Source organism: Narcine bancroftii, chromosome 2 (assembly GCF_036971445.1).
Source record: "Narcine bancroftii isolate sNarBan1 chromosome 2, sNarBan1.hap1, whole genome shotgun sequence".
In the NCBI taxonomy this organism is placed as follows: domain Eukaryota; kingdom Metazoa; phylum Chordata; class Chondrichthyes; order Torpediniformes; family Narcinidae; genus Narcine; species Narcine bancroftii.
In genome coordinates this window covers 372,949,626-372,968,162 of record NC_091470.1, presented here as the reverse complement: position 1 = coordinate 372,968,162, position 18,537 = coordinate 372,949,626, and the positions used below count along the sequence as shown (strand labels likewise).

At 45.6% G+C, this 18,537-nt stretch overlaps 1 protein-coding gene across 7 annotated transcripts in view; it reads right to left on the bottom strand.

Annotated features, from left to right (window-relative positions):
* Positions 1–18,537, bottom strand: part of LOC138755891 (anion exchange protein 2-like) — a 356,627-nt gene that overhangs the window by 173,603 nt on the left and 164,487 nt on the right. Inside the window, exon 1 of one of the 7 annotated variants that reach the window (XM_069922676.1) lies at positions 7,608–7,672. The exons of the other annotated variants lie outside the window; for them this stretch is intronic. Coding sequence (XP_069778777.1) covers positions 7,608–7,652 — 45 coding nt within the window. The 5' untranslated portion in view covers positions 7,653–7,672. Of the gene's footprint in view, positions 1–7,607; positions 7,673–18,537 lie in introns of those variants that run through there. 7 annotated transcript variants of the gene reach the window in all.

Here is an 18,537-nt window from a genome sequence, read left to right as displayed (position 1 = left end):
GGAGTAATCAGCATGGTTTTGTCAGGGGTAGATCATGCTTGACAAACCTGATTGAGTTCTTCAAGGGGGTTAGAAAAAAGGTTGATGAAGGGAAAGCTGTGGATGTTGTCTATTTGGACTTTAGTAAGGCTTTTGACAAAGTTCCACACAGGAGGTTAGGAAAAAAGGTGGAGGCATTAGGTATAAATAAGGAGGTAGTGAAATGGATTCAGCAGTGGTTGGATGGAAGGTGTCAGAGAGTAGTGGTAGAAAATTGTTTGTCCAATTGGAGGCCGGTGACTAGTGGAGTTCCTCAGGGTTTGGTCCTGGGTCCACTATTATTTGTTATATATATATTAACGATCTGGATGTAGGGGTAGAGAATTGGATAAGCAAGTTTGCGGATGACACAAAGATTGGTGGTGTTGTGGACAGTGAGGTAGATTACCGTAGATTAAAAGGTGATTTAGGAAGGCTGGAGGTGTGGGCTGAGAAATGGCTGATGGAATTTAATACAGATAAATGTGAGGTGCTGCATTTTGGAAAGGCAAATTTAAATAGGTCATATACATTGAATGGTAGACAATTGAGGAGTGCAGAGCAACAAAGGGATTTAGGAGTGATGGTAAATAGTACCCTCAAGGCTGATACTCAGGTAGATGGTGTCGTGAAGAAGGCATTTGGAATGTTGGCCTTCATAAATCGGAGTATTGAATTCAAGAGTAGGGAGGTTATGATGAAATTGTACAAGGCATTGGTGAGGCCAAGTTTGGAGTACTGTGTACAGTTTTGGTCACCAAATTATAGGAAAGATATAAACAAAATAGAGAGAGTGCAGAGAAGGTTCACGAGAATGTTGACAGGATTTCAGGGTCTGAGTTACAGGGAAAGGTTGTGCAGACTGGGGCTTTTTTCTCTGGAGCGTAGAAGATTGAGAGGGGACTTGATAGAGGTGTTTAAGATTTTAAAAGGGACAGACAGTAAATGTGGATAGGCTTTTTCAATTAAGAAAGGGGGAGATTCAAACTAGAGGACATGGTTTAAGATTGAAGGGGGAAAATTATAAGGGGAACATGAGAGGAAATTTCTTTATGCAGAGGGTGGTAGGGATGTGGCATGAGCTTCCGGCAGACGTGATCGAGGCGGGATCATTGGTTACATTTAAGGAAAGACTGGATCGTTACATGGATAGGAGGGGAATAGAGGGGTATGGACCGGGTGCTGGTCAGGAGGGTGGGGATTTGCTACGGCATGGACTAGTAGGGCCGAACTGGCCTGTTCTGTGCTGTTTGTGGTTATATGGTTATATGTTATATGGTTATATGAAATGTATTCGTGGTTACAGTCAAATATGAAGAAGGTTGGTGTATTGAGAATAAGAGATAAATGGGAACAGGAGTTATCTACTTCTATTCCTGAGGAAGAATGGTCAGATTTATGCTTGCATCGTGTTACAAAATTAGTTAATGTGCGTTATTGTCTAGTTAATTATAATTTTTTGAATCAGTTATATTTAACTCCTGAAAAGTTAAAGAGGTATGGTTTTAGAGATTCTGATCTGTGTTTCCAGTGTGGAGATCAGATAGGTACCTTTGTTCATTCTGTGTGAAATTGTACAAAGGTCAAACCTTTTTGGGAAAAAATTATAAATTTTTGCGAGATTTATTTCAAATAGATTTGCATGTGGATCCATGGTTGTGTTTATTAGGATATATGAATCCATTAACAGAGCGTTTGGATAAATCTTGGATTGCATTTATTCAGCTGAGCTTGGCAGTAGCCAGGAAGTGTAACTTGGAAAAATGATGCAGAGTATACGGACGTGGGATAATGAAATTCAATCATGTTTATGCTTAGGAGAAAATTACATATAATTTGAGAAACAATTATTCTTTTTTTGAAAAAATGTGGACTCCATATTTGAAATGTATGAATTTGGAAGTGCAAATATATTTTAAACATTTTTGTTTGAATTGCTCAAATGATTTATTGTAACCTAACCCACTTTATTTGTTTATTTTAATACTTTTCTTTGTGTGTGTTAAGCTCCGGGCGGGGGGGGGGGGGGTAGTGATAGTAAGGGGTGGGATGGTGGTTTGAAGGGTTTTTTTTACTAGTGTATTTTATGCTTGTATTTTGTAAAATTTTAAATAAGCTTTTCAAAAGAAAAGTCTGGAGGAGTTTACAGCGTCAGTGACCAGTTCATCAATAAGTGTACTGATGACGTCACTGTGCCCAAGACCATCATCCATCACTCATCAGAAGCCATGGATGACAGCGGAGGTGCGAGTGCTGCTCAGGAACTGAGACGCTGCCTTCAGAGCGGGCCACAAGGTAGCCTTGGCTATTGCAAGAGCCAAGCTGCATAAGGCCATCAGGAAAGCAAGCAAAGCACCCACGTGCCCAGCGCAGCCACAGTCACTTCCTGGACAGCAAGGACATGTGACGCATGTGGAAGGAGATCCAAGATATCACCAACCACAAGACCACACCATCTGTCCATACTGGCGATGCCTCCCTCCCAGATGAACTGAACAAATTCTACATACATTTTGAGGTGAAAAATGACATGGTGGCAAAGAAAACCACCTCTCTTCCAAATGACCAGGTGCTGTGTCTTGCAGTGGCTGATGTGAAGAGAGAGTTAGGCAATGTCAACCCACAGAAAGCTGCTGGACCAGATCATGTTCCCGGTAGAGTGCTCAGGGGATGTGCAGCTCAGCTGGAAGATGTTCTCACCGACATTGTTAAAATCACCCTGAGAAGCACCATGGTCCCAAAATGCTTCAAAGCTGCCACCATTGTCCCTGTGTTGAAGAGGTCGTTTGTGTCCTTCCTCAGTGACTATCGCCCTGTCACGCTTACGCCCATCATAATGAAGGGCTTCGAGAGGCTCGTCATGGGACCCATCGCCGGACCCCCTGCAGTTCACATACAGACCCAACCGCTCTACGGACGATGCCATCGCCACCACCCTCCAACTAGCCCTCACTCACCTGGAAAATAAGGACTCAGATGTTCAAATGCTGTTTACTGACCAGTTCAGCATTCGGCACAATCATACCTCAGTACCTGATGAGGAAGTTGGGCCTGCTGGGTCTAAACACCTCCCTCTTGACTTACTGTCGGGGAGACCTCAGGTAGTTCAGATCAGTAACAGCATCTCCAAGACTATCACACTGAGCATGGGACCCCCCCCGCCACCAACCCCTCCCAGGGCTGCGTGCTTAGTCCACTGCTGTTCACCCTGCTGACCCACGACTGTGCAGCTAAACACAGCTCGAACCACATCATCAAGTTTGCTGACAACACGGCCGTGATGGGCCTGATCTGTAAGAATGAGGAGTCAGCGGACAGAGATGAGGGGCAGTCACTAACGGACTGGTGCAGATCCAACAACCTGGATCTGAACATTAAAAAAACAGAAGAGATGGTTGTTGACTTCAGGAGGGCCGTTAGACTGTTGAGATCGTCAAGAGCATCAAGTTCCTTGGAGTGCACTTAGCGAAGAATCTCACCTGGTCCCTCAACACCAGCTCCATAGCCAAGAAAGCCCAGCAGCGCCTCTACTCCCTGCAAAGACTGAGGAAAGTCCATCTCCCACCCTCCATCCTCACTACATTCTACAGAGGATGTGTAGCTGCATCACCGCCTGGTTTGAAAGTTGTACCACCTCGGACTGCAAGACACTGCACAGGAGAGTAAAATCAGTGGAAAAGTCCATTGGTGGCTCTCTCCTTACCGTGAGGGATGTCGACATCACTCGATGTATGCGAAAGGCAATAAACATTGTGGAGGACTCCACACACACCTCACGTAAACTGTTCAGGTGGCAGAAGGGACCATAGCACTCGCAACCTCATGTCCAGATTGGGCAACAGTTCCACCCCCCCCCCCCCCCTCCAAGCCATCAGATTCCTGAACTCCCAGAAGAGATGTGGATAGTGAACTGTGGAAACTGTGGACTTTTGCCATCTACATCTTAATATTTTACTGTTTCATTGTGTTTAACCTCTATTCTAAATTATATTCCTGTAAATATGCTCCGTGGTCCTGGAGAAACATTATCTCGTCTTTACCACGCAAGCACGATAAATAAAGGTGACTTGACTCGACTTGGACCCCTTAGGCACGTAGCCCAGAACTGCTCACAATACTCCAGGTGCAGTCTGAACAATGCCATCTAAACCTCAATCTCAACCTGCTTTTATATTATAACCTTCTAAAAATGAATGTGAGCAGTCCATTTGCACCTCTGATTTCTGAACACGATGCCCATTTACAAAATAGTTGATGCTTTATTCCTTCCAGCAAAATGCATGACTGTACACTTCTCTACACCATTCCATCTGCCATTTCCTTGCCTAATCTCCAAAGCTTTCTAAGTCTTCTGCAGACTCAGTGATACCTCAGCTCTACTGCCCCTCTTCCTTGTTTGTATAGTCTACCAACTTGGCCACAAAGCCATCAACTCCGTCATCCAAATCACTCACATATCATGTGAAAAGAAGTGGCCCCAGTAGATCACCAGTGGTCACAGGCAGCCAACCAGAAAAGGCCCCTTTTATCCCCACCCCCTGCCTCCTGCCGATCAGGCAATCTTCTATTCATGCTAATATTTATCTTGTTCAGCAGCCTCACATGGCACCTTGTCGATGGCCTTCTGAAAATTCAAGTTAACTACATCCCTTAGAATGCTACAGCACAAAAGACAGACCATTCAGCCCCTCTAGTGTGTGCTGACCATCATCTCCCTAGTCCCACTGGTCTGCTCCCATTCTATGACTCTCCAGACCTCTCCCATCCATGTATCTATCCAATTTATTCTTAAAAGTCAAGATTGAGCCCGCATTCACCACATCAAATGGCAGCTTGTTCCACACTGCCACCCTCTCTGAATGAAGAACTTCCCCCTAATGTTCCCTCTAAACCTTTCCCCTTTCAGCTTAAAACTATGATCTTGTAGCAATGTGCTACACACAGTGCTAAAGCAATGATGGCAGATATGTTTGCAGTTATACTCAAGACACTTTAATCGGGTCTCCACTCCAACTTATACATTTTTGTTTCCACCATTCTCAGCAGAAATGACGTCTTCAGTACATACAAAGACTCTTCCCGTGCGCGGGCTTTCTCCCCTCGATAAAAAAGGCCAAGCGCCATTTTGGAGCCGGCTCATTCGTGTAGTGAGTGGACCGTGCTACTCCTGAAGTCCCAGCAACATCCCAGTAAATCTTCTCTGCACTCTTTCAATCTTACTGATATCCTTTCTGTAGTTCGGTGACCAGAACTGCACACAATTCTCCAAATTTGGCTTCACCAATGTCTTATACAACCTCACCATAACATCCCAACTCCTGTACTCAATATTTTGATTTATAAAGGCTAAGATTTCAAAATCTTTCTTTACAACCCTGACCACCTGCGATGCCACCTTGCCACCTTCAGGGAACATTGTACCTGTATCGACAGATCTCACAGCTCCTCCATGCTCCTTAGTGCCTGACCAATTACCGTGTATGTCCTACCTTGGTTTGCTCTTCCAAAATGCAACACCTCACACTTGTGCATTAAACTCCACCTGTCATTTTCAGCCCATTCTCCCAGTTGGTCCAGATCCCTCTGCAAGTTTTGAAAATCTTCCTCATTGTCCACAATCCCTTCAATCTTGGTTATCAGCAAACTTTCTGATCCAATTCACCACCTTATCATCCAGATCACTGATAGAGACAACAAACAACAAGGGTCCCAACACAGATCCCTGAGGCACCACTAGGCATAGGCCCCAGTGTGAGAAGCAACCATCCACTACCACTCTGTCTTCTCCCACTCCTTCCAATAATTTACATACTCCTGAGGTCAGGCTCACCGGCCTATAATTACCTGGTTTATTTTTTGAGTCCTTTTTAAAGAAGGGGACAACATGAGCTCCTTCCAATCCTCCAGCACCCTGTGGCTAAGGGCATTTTGAATATATCTGCCTCGACCCTTGTAATTTCTACACTCGTCTCCCTCAAGGTCCGAGGGAATATCATATCTGGCCCTGGGGGATTTATCTACTTTTATCTGTCCCTCCTGTTACTTCTTCAAAAAATCCCAACAGATTTGTCAGACACGATTTATCACTTGCCTCCAAGTGCCCAAAGCCTCTTCCTTCACAATAGATCCCAACATCTGAGCAACCACCTTGATCTGAATTCTGGAACACTCTGGCCAGCGGCTCTGTGGACTGCAACTCACCTCCTCCTTCCTGAGAGCAAACTGCATTAGGATAACAAACGCTGTCCTCATGGCCAGTGCCTGGAACCCATTAAATTAAGAAATGAAATTCAGTTTCCAAAATTCTGCTCAATTGAGTTAAATGTAACTGAATTTTGGATTCAAAGTGAAACACGAAAGTCTGCAGACATCCGTGGTTGTCGTAAAAACACAAAAATAGAACATTACAGCACAGAAACAGGTCCCTTCGGCCCTTCTAGTTTGTGTCGAACCATTTTTCTGCCTAGTCCCACTGACCTCCACCCAGTCCATAGCCCTCCCATCCATGTACCTGTCCAAATCCTTCTTAAATGTTAAAATTGAGCCCCCATTCACCACTTCAGCTGGCAGCTCGTTCCACACTCCCACCACTCTCTGAATGCTGGGGAAATTCAGTAGGTCTCGCAGCCAGGCCTGAAACAAGTTCCTCCAGCATTTCTGCGTTTTAATTACAATCACATCATCTGCAGCTTTTCACGTTTCACTGATGAGCAACCAGTAATACAGGATCACAGAAACATGCCAAAGGAAGCCATTAGGCCCATCACTTCCTCACTGGGCTTGTCTCACTTCAGAGTTCTCATGACAGGATTTCAAGGTTTGAGTTACAGGGAAAGGTTGTGCAGACTGGGGCTTTTTTCTCGGGAGCGTAGAAGATTGAGGGGGGACTTGAGAGAGGTGTTTAAGATTTTAAAATAGACAGACAGAGTAAATATGGATAGGCTTTTTCAATTAAGAGTGGGGGAGATTCAAACTAGGGGGCATGGTTTAAGATTGAAGGGGGAAAATTATAAAGGGAACATGAGGGGAAATTTCTTCACGCAAAGGGTGGTGGGAATGTGGAATGAGCTTCCGGCAGACGTGATCGAGGCGGGATCATTGGTTACATTTAAGGAAAGACTGGATCGTTACATGGAGAGGAGAGGACTGGAGGGGTATGGACCGGGTGCTGGTCAGTGGGACTAGGAGGGTGGGGATTTGCTACGGCATGGACTAGTAGGGCCGAACTGGCCTGTTCTGTGCTGTAAGTGGTTTTATGGTTATATCTGTCACCTCCTCAGTATAAGACACTGCAAACCAAATGTTCATCCAGACCATTTTTAAATATAAGGGTTTCTGCTTCCACCAACCAGACTACAGAGAGAAGAAAAAGACAGTGGTGGAAATGAAACATTACAGTGCCAACCACCCAGCAGGCTTTACTCGCTGAAGTTTTTTCCCCTTTTAACTTCATCTAATCCCTCAATCAAGTGCTTTAAGTTCTCTAGCTGGTGGCCAACCTCATGGGAAGCAGGTATTGGGAGTGCTGAATGCCAGAATTAGTGTCAAGCTTTGCATCCCCTGTCCCCATGCACTGAGCTGGGACTAACCTGGAACTGGATGTGATCATATAGACAATGGCATGTCACTGCCATCTTCCTGTCAGGGCAGTCTCTCCCTCATATCGGTCGGTAGCTGTCAGCTTGCCGAGTTCCAATATTCCTTTCTTGAAACGATCTGCAGTGAAGAAAGGCAGCCTGGAATGTGCTAATCTGCTGCCTCTATGAGCTGCTCAAGCATTAGAGAGTGTTCAGGGCAGAGTGAGCGTGTCCTGACTCGCTAGGTTACGTGCCTCAGAGTACAAGTTTGTCACTTGTCCAGAGGGAAGACAGTGGAGACAGTGCGGAGCTCAGAGCTTTGACCATAGTAACCTTGGATGCAGTATCCAGAAGTAATGCAATCATTCTGTGCAGAAATAAAAGTTAAGAAGGCTTCAGCCCAGAGCCGGCAGTAAATTGGTGTTAACTGTAAACAACTCTGAGCCACACAACATGTTCCATTCATGAGCACCAGGAACTGCCAGCTCATTGTCACAACATGCCGGCTGTCATGGTTTGTTCCACTGTGCCATGTGCACCATGAGGCCAAAGAGGTGCTCGGCCCACAACATGTGACAGCAGAGGTATGCACAGTACGGGCTGTGGGAGGAGGTTCCCACGGGAAGAACTGCAATGACAGGCACAGGGTGCAATGAACACATTCCACCACTAATTCCAGCTCAGCTCCCTTGCCCAATGGAACTTTTGCCTCCACAGACGCCGCCTGACTGCTCTTCCAACACCCTCGGCTTGGCATTCTCTGAATTTGTGCCTAGGGGCAAATAAAAGCAACTCAAGTCAGAGGGAGCAAGGGTGAAGCTCAGCCTCGGTCCGATGAACCTCTCTGATGGAAGATCTGCCCTTATCCTTCGAGAAACTGCTCTGGGACCGCCAATCGATCAGTCAGCCCCACTGAAATGTCACCTTTTTTCCTTGCACTGACTGCAACTGTAAACATTTATCTGTTTCTATTTCAAGATTCAAAGTTCCTTTTTATTGCCACGTAATAATACATAAAAATGCAATATACATGGTATACTTTGTCTGCCATAAGGCAAACAAAGAGTCGCTGTTAACATTGCCCAGCGCCCCTAACAATAAGAGAAAGGGTCCCCTCAGAGATACTGAGTGTCCGTGGATTCACCTCCAGCGTTCTGCAGCCGCACAGACTCCTGTTCAAACCATTGGCAACCTGAGCTCCAGATCCAAACCCCTGACGTGATCAGGAAGCCTTCAGTGTCCAACAGATCAGAAACACTCTTCAGGAGGCAGGTGTGGACATGTCAATGACGACTGTCTGCAGAAGACTTCATGAACAGAAATACAACCTGCAAGATGCAAAACCCTACTTAGCCGCAGAAAGGATGGCCAGATTCCAGTTTGCCAGGAAGAGCCTGGAGAATTCTGAATAAAAGATCTTATGGGCAGATGAGACCACGATGAACCTGTATCAGAGTGATGGCAAGAGCAAGGTGTGGAGGCGTAAAGGGACTGCCCAAGATCCAAAGCAGACCATCTTTGCCATGGTTTGCATCTTGCAGTGATGCCTCTGTATTTCTGTTCCTGAAGTCTTCCACGGACACTGACACATCCCCACCTGTTTCCTGAAGAGTGTTTCTGATCTATTGGGCATGCGTTTGGGGATTTTTCTTCAGGACGATGAGAATTCTTCTGTTCAGCAGTGGACGTCTTCCTTGGAATACCAGTCCCTTTGCGATTACTGAGCTCACCAGGACGCTCTTTCTTCTAAATGATGTTCCAAACTGTTGATTTTGGGCGATGTCTCTTACTGTTTTATTCTTGTTTCTCAGCCTCATTATGGCTTCTTGGACTTTCATTGTCACAACTAGAGTCCTCATGTTGAAAAATGGCAACTCCACACTCCAAAGGTGATCAAAAGCTGAGAAGCCCAGCTCTCTTGTACCTGCTCCAATGAAGCCATTAAACAGACCTGAATAGTCACAAACACCTGTGACGCCAAATCTCCCAAACGTTGTAGTGCCTTGAAATGAGGGGACTATGTACAAAAAGTGCTGTCATTTCTATATGGTCAAAGCAAAATGCATACAAAAAACCTTGAATAAAATCTGGAATATGCACTTTAATTACATCTGGATTGTTTAATTACAAATGTAAAAGTGTGGAGCACAGGGGGCAAATAAAGGAAAAAAGTGTCTTTGTCCCAAACATTATGGAGGGTGCAACTGCCAAACGTGTTGCAACGTTGTGATAAGGAAGATCCAGGAAAAACGTGCTCCCAGTGGGGTAAAGGGGAATAAATGACAAGGTGAAGGACCACAGATATAGAGGCACAGATCAGAAATGGGAGCCATATATCAGGATAGACAGGTTCAAGGGAAACCCTTAAGAAGAATCAGGAACATAGGTATGTATGGAGGGAAATAAGAGATTTTGAGAGGGCTTTGGCAGACAGTGTGAACATAGAACATAGGAAGTAGGAACGAGTAGGCCAAAATTGGCCCATCGAGCATGCTCCGCCATTCAATACGATCATGGCTGATCTAATTTATGACCTAACTCCACCTACCTGTCTTCTCCCCATATCCCCTAATTCCTCATGTAATTAAGGGTGAATCCAAAACGATTTTAAATGCATTAAGAACAAAAGGTTCATGAGGTCCCCTTAAAACATAAGGAGGGGTGTCTATGTGTAGCGCAAAGAGAAAGGAGAAATCTAACATGAATATTTTGTGCTTGTGTTTACTGTGGAGCTGGATGAGCAGGGGTTGAAGGTCACGAGAGGCTGTGGAGGCCAGGTTGTTGGGTATATTTAAGGCAGAGATTGATAACGATGGAACAGCAGAGCAAACTAGACAGGCTGAATGGTCTACTTCTGCTCCTCTACCCATATACACTATATCCACCACTCTACCCTCACCAATGTGCTTTGTTACATCCTCAAAGAAATTAATCTGGCTTGTAAGGTATGACAGGGTCAGTGCCAAGGGGGGCATCTGTGCGCATTGCCCCCCGAGTGTGGTGCTGTGCCCCCATACAGTTGCGATCATCATTCACGTCAGACCCGTCCCCACTTTCTCCCGCATCACTAGCCTGCATCAAGGGTCGCTAGTGCCGAGGTTGAAGCAGGCTAGTGGCTCTCCACCTGCGCTCGGCTGCGTCACTAGCCTACATCAAGTGTCAATAGTGTCTAGTGACCCTTGACACAATAAAAGCAGCGGCCTCGTCTCCTATGTTGGAGGAGCAGATGGTGTTAACCTTCATCGGCAGGTAGGTCCCAGCATCCAACAGCACACCCCCCCCCCCCACCACTGAATGAGTTTATGAGCGTTCCACTGTGCCCCCCCCCAACATTCGTTCTGGCACCTTCCCCTGACGAAGCCATGCTGACTAACCCTGATCGGATTATATACCTCTCTAAATGCTTGTAAATCCTGTCTCTCAGGATCTTCTCCAACAGTTTGCCCATCACTGAAGAAAGTAAGACTCAGTGAAGGTCGAACTTCAGGAGGTACGCAGTTAAGGGCAGGATTTTTCATATTTTAAAAAATGTAAAGATACAGTACAGTAACAGAGCTGCCTGGACACAAACCTGTGCTGCCCCAAACATACTAATTAAACCACAATCCTCGTACATTTCTGGAGGGTGGGAAGAAACGGGAGCTCCGGGAGGAAACCCACGAAGACAGACAGCCCCAGATTCAAAGCTGGGTCACTGGTGCTGCAGGAGTATCGTGCTATCCGCTACGCTAACCACAGTGTGAAAGAACAGAGGGACCTGGGGGTCCAGGTTGCTAGATACCTCAAGGTAGCCATGCAGGGGGTTAAGAAGGAGTATGGTATGTTGGCATCTGTTAATCAGGGGATTGCGATCAGGAGCCATGTGGTAATGTTGCAGCTCAAAAAACTCTGGTGAGACCACACTTGCAGTATTGTGTTCAGTTTTGGACATCTCATGACAGGAAGCATATTGAAGCTTTGGAGAGAGTGAAGAGGAGATTTACCAGCACCACTTAACTCTGTTTCGTCGGGTTATACTTGTACATAGGACATTATAGCACAGTACAGGCCCTTCAGCCCTTGATGTTGTGTCAATCCATATATTTTGTATACGCTTACAAAAAAAAAGTACTAAACCCTTCCTACCCCGCAACCCTCTATTTTTCTTCCATCCATGTGTCTGTCTAAGAGTCTCTTAAATGCCCCAATGTTCCAGCCTCCACCACCATCCCTGGCAAGGCATTCCAGGCCCCCACAACTCTCTGGGTAAAACACATACCCCTGACCTCTCCCCTAAATTGCCCTCCCTTCACTTTGTACACGTGTCCTCTGGTGTTTGCTGATCTTGCCCTGGGAAACAGGTACTGGACGTCCACTCTATCTATGCCTCTCAGAATCTTGTCGACCTCTATCAGGTCTCCTCTCATCCGTCCATGCTCCAGCCTATCAGGGACGAGTCGTGGGGGTCAGGTCTCTGGCACAGGAGCTGCCCCTGAGACTCAGAAGGGAAGGAGGGATAAGAACAGGGTAAGTGTGGTTGGGGACTCACTTGTCAGAGGGACAGATAGGAGGTTTATTGGACGAGATCGGGGATCCAGGTTGGTCTGTTGCCTCCCTGGTGCCAGGGTCCGGGATGTCTCTGATCGAGTTCACATAATTCTGCAAGGGGAAGGTGAGCAGCAAGAAGTCGTGGTCCATGTGGGGACCAATGACTTAGAAATGGGGATGAGGACCTGAAATAGGAATACATACAATTAGCCAGGAAGTTAGGACCTCTAAGCTAGTAATCTCTGGATTGCTGCCGGTGCCATGCGCTAGAGAGGGTAGTAATAGGAGGATGTGGAGGATGGTGCAGGGGGCAGGGGCTAAGATTTTTGGATCATTGGGATCTCTTCTGGGGAAGGTTGGACCTGTACAAAAGGGACGGACTCCACTTGAACTGGAGGGGGACCAATATCCTGGCAAGCAGATTTGCTAGAGCTGTGGGGGAGGGTTTAAACTAGTTTGGCAGGGGGGTGGGGAGCAGAGTTTGCGAGCAGTGTCTAGGGTGAATGGCCACCTAGTTAAGAATGATAAAGATAATAAAGGAAGGATGGAGGTTAAGGTAAAAGGTAGAATAGGGAATATATGTGAAGGTCATTCTCTGAAATGCATGTACTTTAATGCAAGAAGCATAGTGAACAAGGTAGATGAGCTTCGAGCATGGATTGGCTCTTGGAATCATGATGTTGTGGCAATTAGTGAGACCTGGTTACAGGAGGGTCAGGACTGGCAACTAAATATTCCAGAATACAAATGTTTTAGATGTGATAGAACAGGGGATAAAAAAGGGGGAGGAGTTGCTCTGCTTGTGAAGGAGGACATTACTGCCGTGAGGTGGGAGGATGGTTTGGAGGGATCGTCCAGTGAGGCTGTTTGGGTGGAATTGAGGGGTGGAGGAGGCATGAGGGCACTAATAGGAGTGTATTATAGACCACTAAATGGACCAAGAAAATTGGAAGAACAAATTTGTAAGGAGATAGCATATATGTGTAATAAAAATAAGGTAGTGATCATGGGAGATTTTAACTTCCCTCACATTGATTGGGATACCCATACAGTTAGAGGGCTGGATGGGCTCGAGTTTGTCAAATGTGTACAAGATAGTTTTCTTATCAATACATAGAGAAGGGTTGGTGCGAGAACACAGCCTTGCTTCACGCCATTGTTAATGGAGAAGGGTTCAGAGAGCTCATTGCTGTATCTGACCCGACCTTGTTGGTTTTCGTGCAGTTGGATAATCATGTTGAGGAACTTTGGGGGACATCCGATGCGCTCTAGTATTTGCCAAAGCCCTTTCCTGCTCACGGTGTCGAAGGCTTTGGTGAGGTCAACAAAGGTGATGTAGAGTCCTTTGTTTTGTTCTCTGCACTTTTCTTGGAGCTGTCTGAGGGCAAAGACCATGTCAGTGGTTCCTCTGTTTGCGCGAAAGCCGCACTGTGATTCTGGGAGAATATTCTCGGCGACACTAGGTATTATTCTATTTAGTAGAATCCTAGCGAAGATTTTGCCTGCAATGGAGAGCAACGTGATTCCCCTGTAGTTTGAGCAGTCTGATTTCTCGCCTTTGTTTTTGTACAGGGTGATGATGGTGGCATCATGAAGATCCTGAGGCAGTTTTCCTTGGTCCCAACAAGCTTGAAAAACTCATGCAGTTTGGCATGCAGAGTTTTGCCGCCAGCCTTCCAGACCTCTGGGGGGGATTCCATCCATACCTGCTGCTTTGCCTCTTTTCAGTTGTTCAGCATGATGCTGAACCAATGAAAGCCATGAAAGACCCCAACAATGAAGACGCTGTTTACATCCAGTACCGCACGGATAGCAGTCTCTTCAATCTGAGGCGCCTGCAAGCTCACACCAAGACACAAGAGAAACTTATCCATGAACTACTCTTTGCAGACGATGCCGCTTTAGTTGCCCATTCAGAGCCAGCTCTTCAGCGCTTGACGTCCTGCTTTGTGGAAACTGCCAAAATGTTTGGCCTGGAAGTCAGCCTGAAGAAAACTGAGGTCCTCCATCAGCCAGCTCCCCACCATGACTACCAGCCCCCTCACATCTCCATCGGGCACACAAAACTCAAAACGGTCAACCAGTTTACCTATCTCGGCTCCACCATTTCATCAGATGCAAGGATCGACAATGAGATAGACAACAGACTCACCACCAAATAGCGCCTTTGGAAGACTACACAAAAGAGTCTGGAAAAACAACCAACTGAAAAACCTCAGAAAGATAAGCGTATACAGAGCCGTTGTCATACCCACACTCCTGTTCGGCTCCGAATCATGGGTCCTCTACCGGCATCACCTACGGCTCCTAGAACGTTTCCACCAGCGTTGTCTCCGCTCCATCCTCAACATCCATTGGAGCGCTTTCTTCCCTAACGTCGAAGTACTCGAGATGGCAGAGGTCGACAGCATCGAGTCCACGCTGCTGAAGATCCAGCTGCGCTGGGTGGGTCACATCTCCAGAATGGAGGACCATCGCCTTCCCAAGATCGTGTTATATGGCGAGCTCTCCACTGGCCACCGTGACAGAGGTGCACCAAAGAAAAGGTACAAGGACTGCCTAAAGAAATCTCTTGGTGCCTGCCACATTGACCACCGCCAGTGGGCTGATCTCGCCTCAAACCGTGCATCTTGGCGCCTCACAGTTTGGCGGGCAGCAACCTCCTTTGAAGAAGACCACAGAGCCCACCTCACTGACAAAAGACAAAGGAGGAAAACCCAACACCCAACCCCAACCAACCAATTTTCCCCTGCAACCGCTGCAACCGTATCTGCCTGTACCGCATCGGACTTGTCAGCCACAAACGAGCCTGTAGCTGACGTGGACATTTACCCCCTCCATAAATCTTCGTCCGCGAAGCCAAGCCAAAGAAAGCTTTTGACAAAGTTCCCCACAGGAAGTTAGGTAAAAAGGTGGAGGCATTAGGTATAAATAAAGAGGTAGTGAAATGGATTTAGCAATGGTTGGATGGGAGGTATCAGAGAGTAGTGGTAGAAAATTGTTTGTCAAATTGGAGGCCGGTGACTAGTGGAGTTCCTCAGGGATCGGTCCTGCGTCCACTATTGTTTGTAATATATATTAACGATCTGGAAGAAGGGGTGGTTATTTGGATAAGTAAGGTTGCAGATGATACAAAGATTGGTGGTATTGTGGACAGTAAGGAAAATTACCGTAGCTTAAAATGAGATATAGGAAAGCTGGAGGAGTGGGTTGAGAAATGGCTGATGGAATTTAATACGGATAAGTGTGAAGTGTTGCATTTTGGAAAGGCAAATCTAAATAGGTCATATACATTGAATGGTAGACAATTGAGATGTACAGAGCAACAAAGGAATTTAGGAGTTATGGTAAATAGTACCCTCAGGGCTGATACTCAGGTATCAGAGTGGTGAAGAAGGCATTTAGAATGTTGGCCTTCATAAATTGGAGTATTGAATTCAAGAGTAGGGATGTTATGATGAAATTGTAAAAGGCATTGGTGAGACCAAATTTGGAGTACTGTGTGCAGTTTTGGTCACCGAATTATAGGAAGGATATAAACAAAATAGAGAGAGTGCACAGAAGGTTCACGAGAATGCTGACAGGATGTCAGGGTTTGAGTTACAGAGAAAGGTTGTGCAGACTGGGGCTTTTTTCTCTGGAGCGTAGAAGATTGAGGGGGGATTTGATGGAGGTGTTCAAGATTTTAAAAGGGACAGAGAGAGTCAACGTGGATGGGCTTTTTCAACTAAAAGTGGGGGATATTCAAACCAGAGGCCATGGTTTGAGATTGAAGGGGGAAAATTATAAGGGGAACACGAGGGAAATTTCTTCACGCAAAGGGTGGTTCGGATGTGGAATAAGCTTCTGGCGGAGGTGGTTGAAACAGGGACGTTATTTACATTTCAGGAAAGACTGAATAATTACATGGAGCGGAGAGGATTGGAGGGGTATGGACCAGGTGCTGGTCAGTGGGACTAGGAGGGTGGGGATTTGTTCTGGCATGGACTAGTAGGGCCAAACTGGCCTGTTCTGTGCTGTATATGGTTATATGGTTATAAAGAGAAAAGTCTCAGCTCTATACAATCAGTTGAGAAACAAACGAACTATCTTTCAAAAAAATAAAGATATGAATGAATATGAGGAAAAGAATATGTGGAAGATAATTAAGGAAGGATGGGAAAAGATCATGGGATTGGGGGTGCAACTGGTGAAGTGTTACCAAGGGTGTTGCCCAGTGGAGAGGTGCAGGTGGTTGCAGGTTTATCTGCTTCCTCCTTCATAACAAACCAGGAAATAGCATCCGTTTGAATTCCAGGTGAATGTGCCTGACATGTGTCACCTGAAACAGGAACCGCAGCTGGGCTCCTTCAATGTGAATCATGCATTGATCATTTCCATTTTAATTCCAGGATTACCAGCAAGTCCAGAGCTCCTTTCATCTTGGGTAACAATCGACAGTGTTTATGTCCTCAAACTTCCAGTGCTGGAGCTTTTCCATTTCAAACCATAGAACATTGCAGCCACAGAAACAGGCCTCTTCGGCCCTTCTCGTCTGTGATGAACTTTTTTTTTGCCTAGTCCCACTAACCTGTACCCAGTCCATATCCCTCCATAACCCTCCCATCCATGTACTTGTCCAAATTCCTCAAATTGAGCCCACATTCACCACTTCAGCTGGCAGCTCGTTCCACACCCCCACCACTCTCTGTGTAAAGAAGTTCCCCTCATATCCCTCTAAACCTCCCCTTTTCACTCTTAACCCATGTCCTCTGGATTGTATCTCACCTACCCTCAGAGTAAAAACCCTGTCTACATTTACTCTGTCTATCCCCCACATAATTTTAATCTGTCAAATCTCCCCTCATTCTTCTATGCTCCAGGGAATAAAGTCCTAACCTGTTTAACCTTTCCCTGTAACTCAGCTCCTGAAGTCCAGGCAACATCCTTGTAAATCTTCTCTGCAGTCTTTCTATCTTATTGATATCCTTCCTGTAGTTTGGTGACCAAAACTACACACAATCCTCCAAATTTGGCCTCACCCATGTCTTATACAACTTTACCATAATGTCCCAACTCCTGTACTCAAGACTTTGATTTATGAAGGCCAAAATACCAAAAGCTCTCTTTACAACCCTGTCCACCTGTGACACAGCTTTCAGGGAATTTTGTATCTGTATTCCCAGATCCCTCTCTTCTACCCCACTCCTCAGTGCCCGACCATTCACCGTGTATTTCCTTTCTTGGTTTATCTTTCCAAAATGCAACACCTCCCACTTGTCTGCATTAAATTCCATCTGCCATTTTTCAGCCCATTTTTCCAGCTAGTCCAGATCCTTCTGGAAGCTTTGGACACCTTCTTCACTGTCCACAACGTCTCCAATCCTAGTGTAATCTACAAACTTGCTGATCCAATTTACCACATTATCATCTAGATCATTGATATAGATGGCCAACAACAATGGTCCCAGCACCGATCCCTGAGGCATCACTAGTCACAGGCCTCATCCACCACTACTCTCTGGCTTCTCCTGTCCAGCCAGAGTCAAATCCAGTTCATTACTTCACCATGAATAACTAGTGTCTGAACCTTCCTGACCAATCCTCCATGTGGGTCCTTGTCACAGGTCTTACTAAACTTCATGTAGACAACATCAAGAGCATTTCCTTCATCAACTTACCTGGTATCCTCTTCGAAAAACTCTAAGATTAGATAAACATGACGCTACCATGCACAAAGCCAAGATGACTATCCCCAATCAGTTCACGGCTATCCCAATAATTGTACATCTGTTTTGTCTATCCAATTGTACATTGCATCCTTGCAGTGACTCAAATATTGAGGGAGAACTCTACTAATCCCCACATTAGTTTCCATGGCACTTGCTTCTGTAGTAAAACCACTTCATGTTACATCGTCTGAAAAACAACTTTTTTTAAGCAGTTTTGCATTCATCCAGGTTGCTTGGAAACGTCACTCTACAACTTCAGGCAAGACCTTAACAAAGATATTTCAAGATCATTCTTAAGTCAAACAAGTGCACAGAAAGTTGGGGCCTCCAAATCATCCAGTTACTCATGGGTTTCCATCTGCCACGTATTAATGAAAATGATGACCTTATTGTTATGTACAGGAACAGACGTGCCGAGATTTCTACTTGTGGCTGCCGAACATGTACTTTGTGTATAAAATGATGACAATTATAAACACTATATTACCCCAGGCAGAAAGGGAGAATTAACATAAGTTAATAAATATTGCAGTTAGTTTGCTCAAAGAGTCCAGTAAATGGAATCAAGCAATAGTACAGACAGGCTATTTTGAGGTCCCAGAGTAGATAATGATCCGAGGTGAACTGAGGGTGGGTGAGATACAAACCAGAGGACATGGGTTAAGGGTGAAAGGGGAAAGGTTTAGCGGGCATGTGAGAAGAAA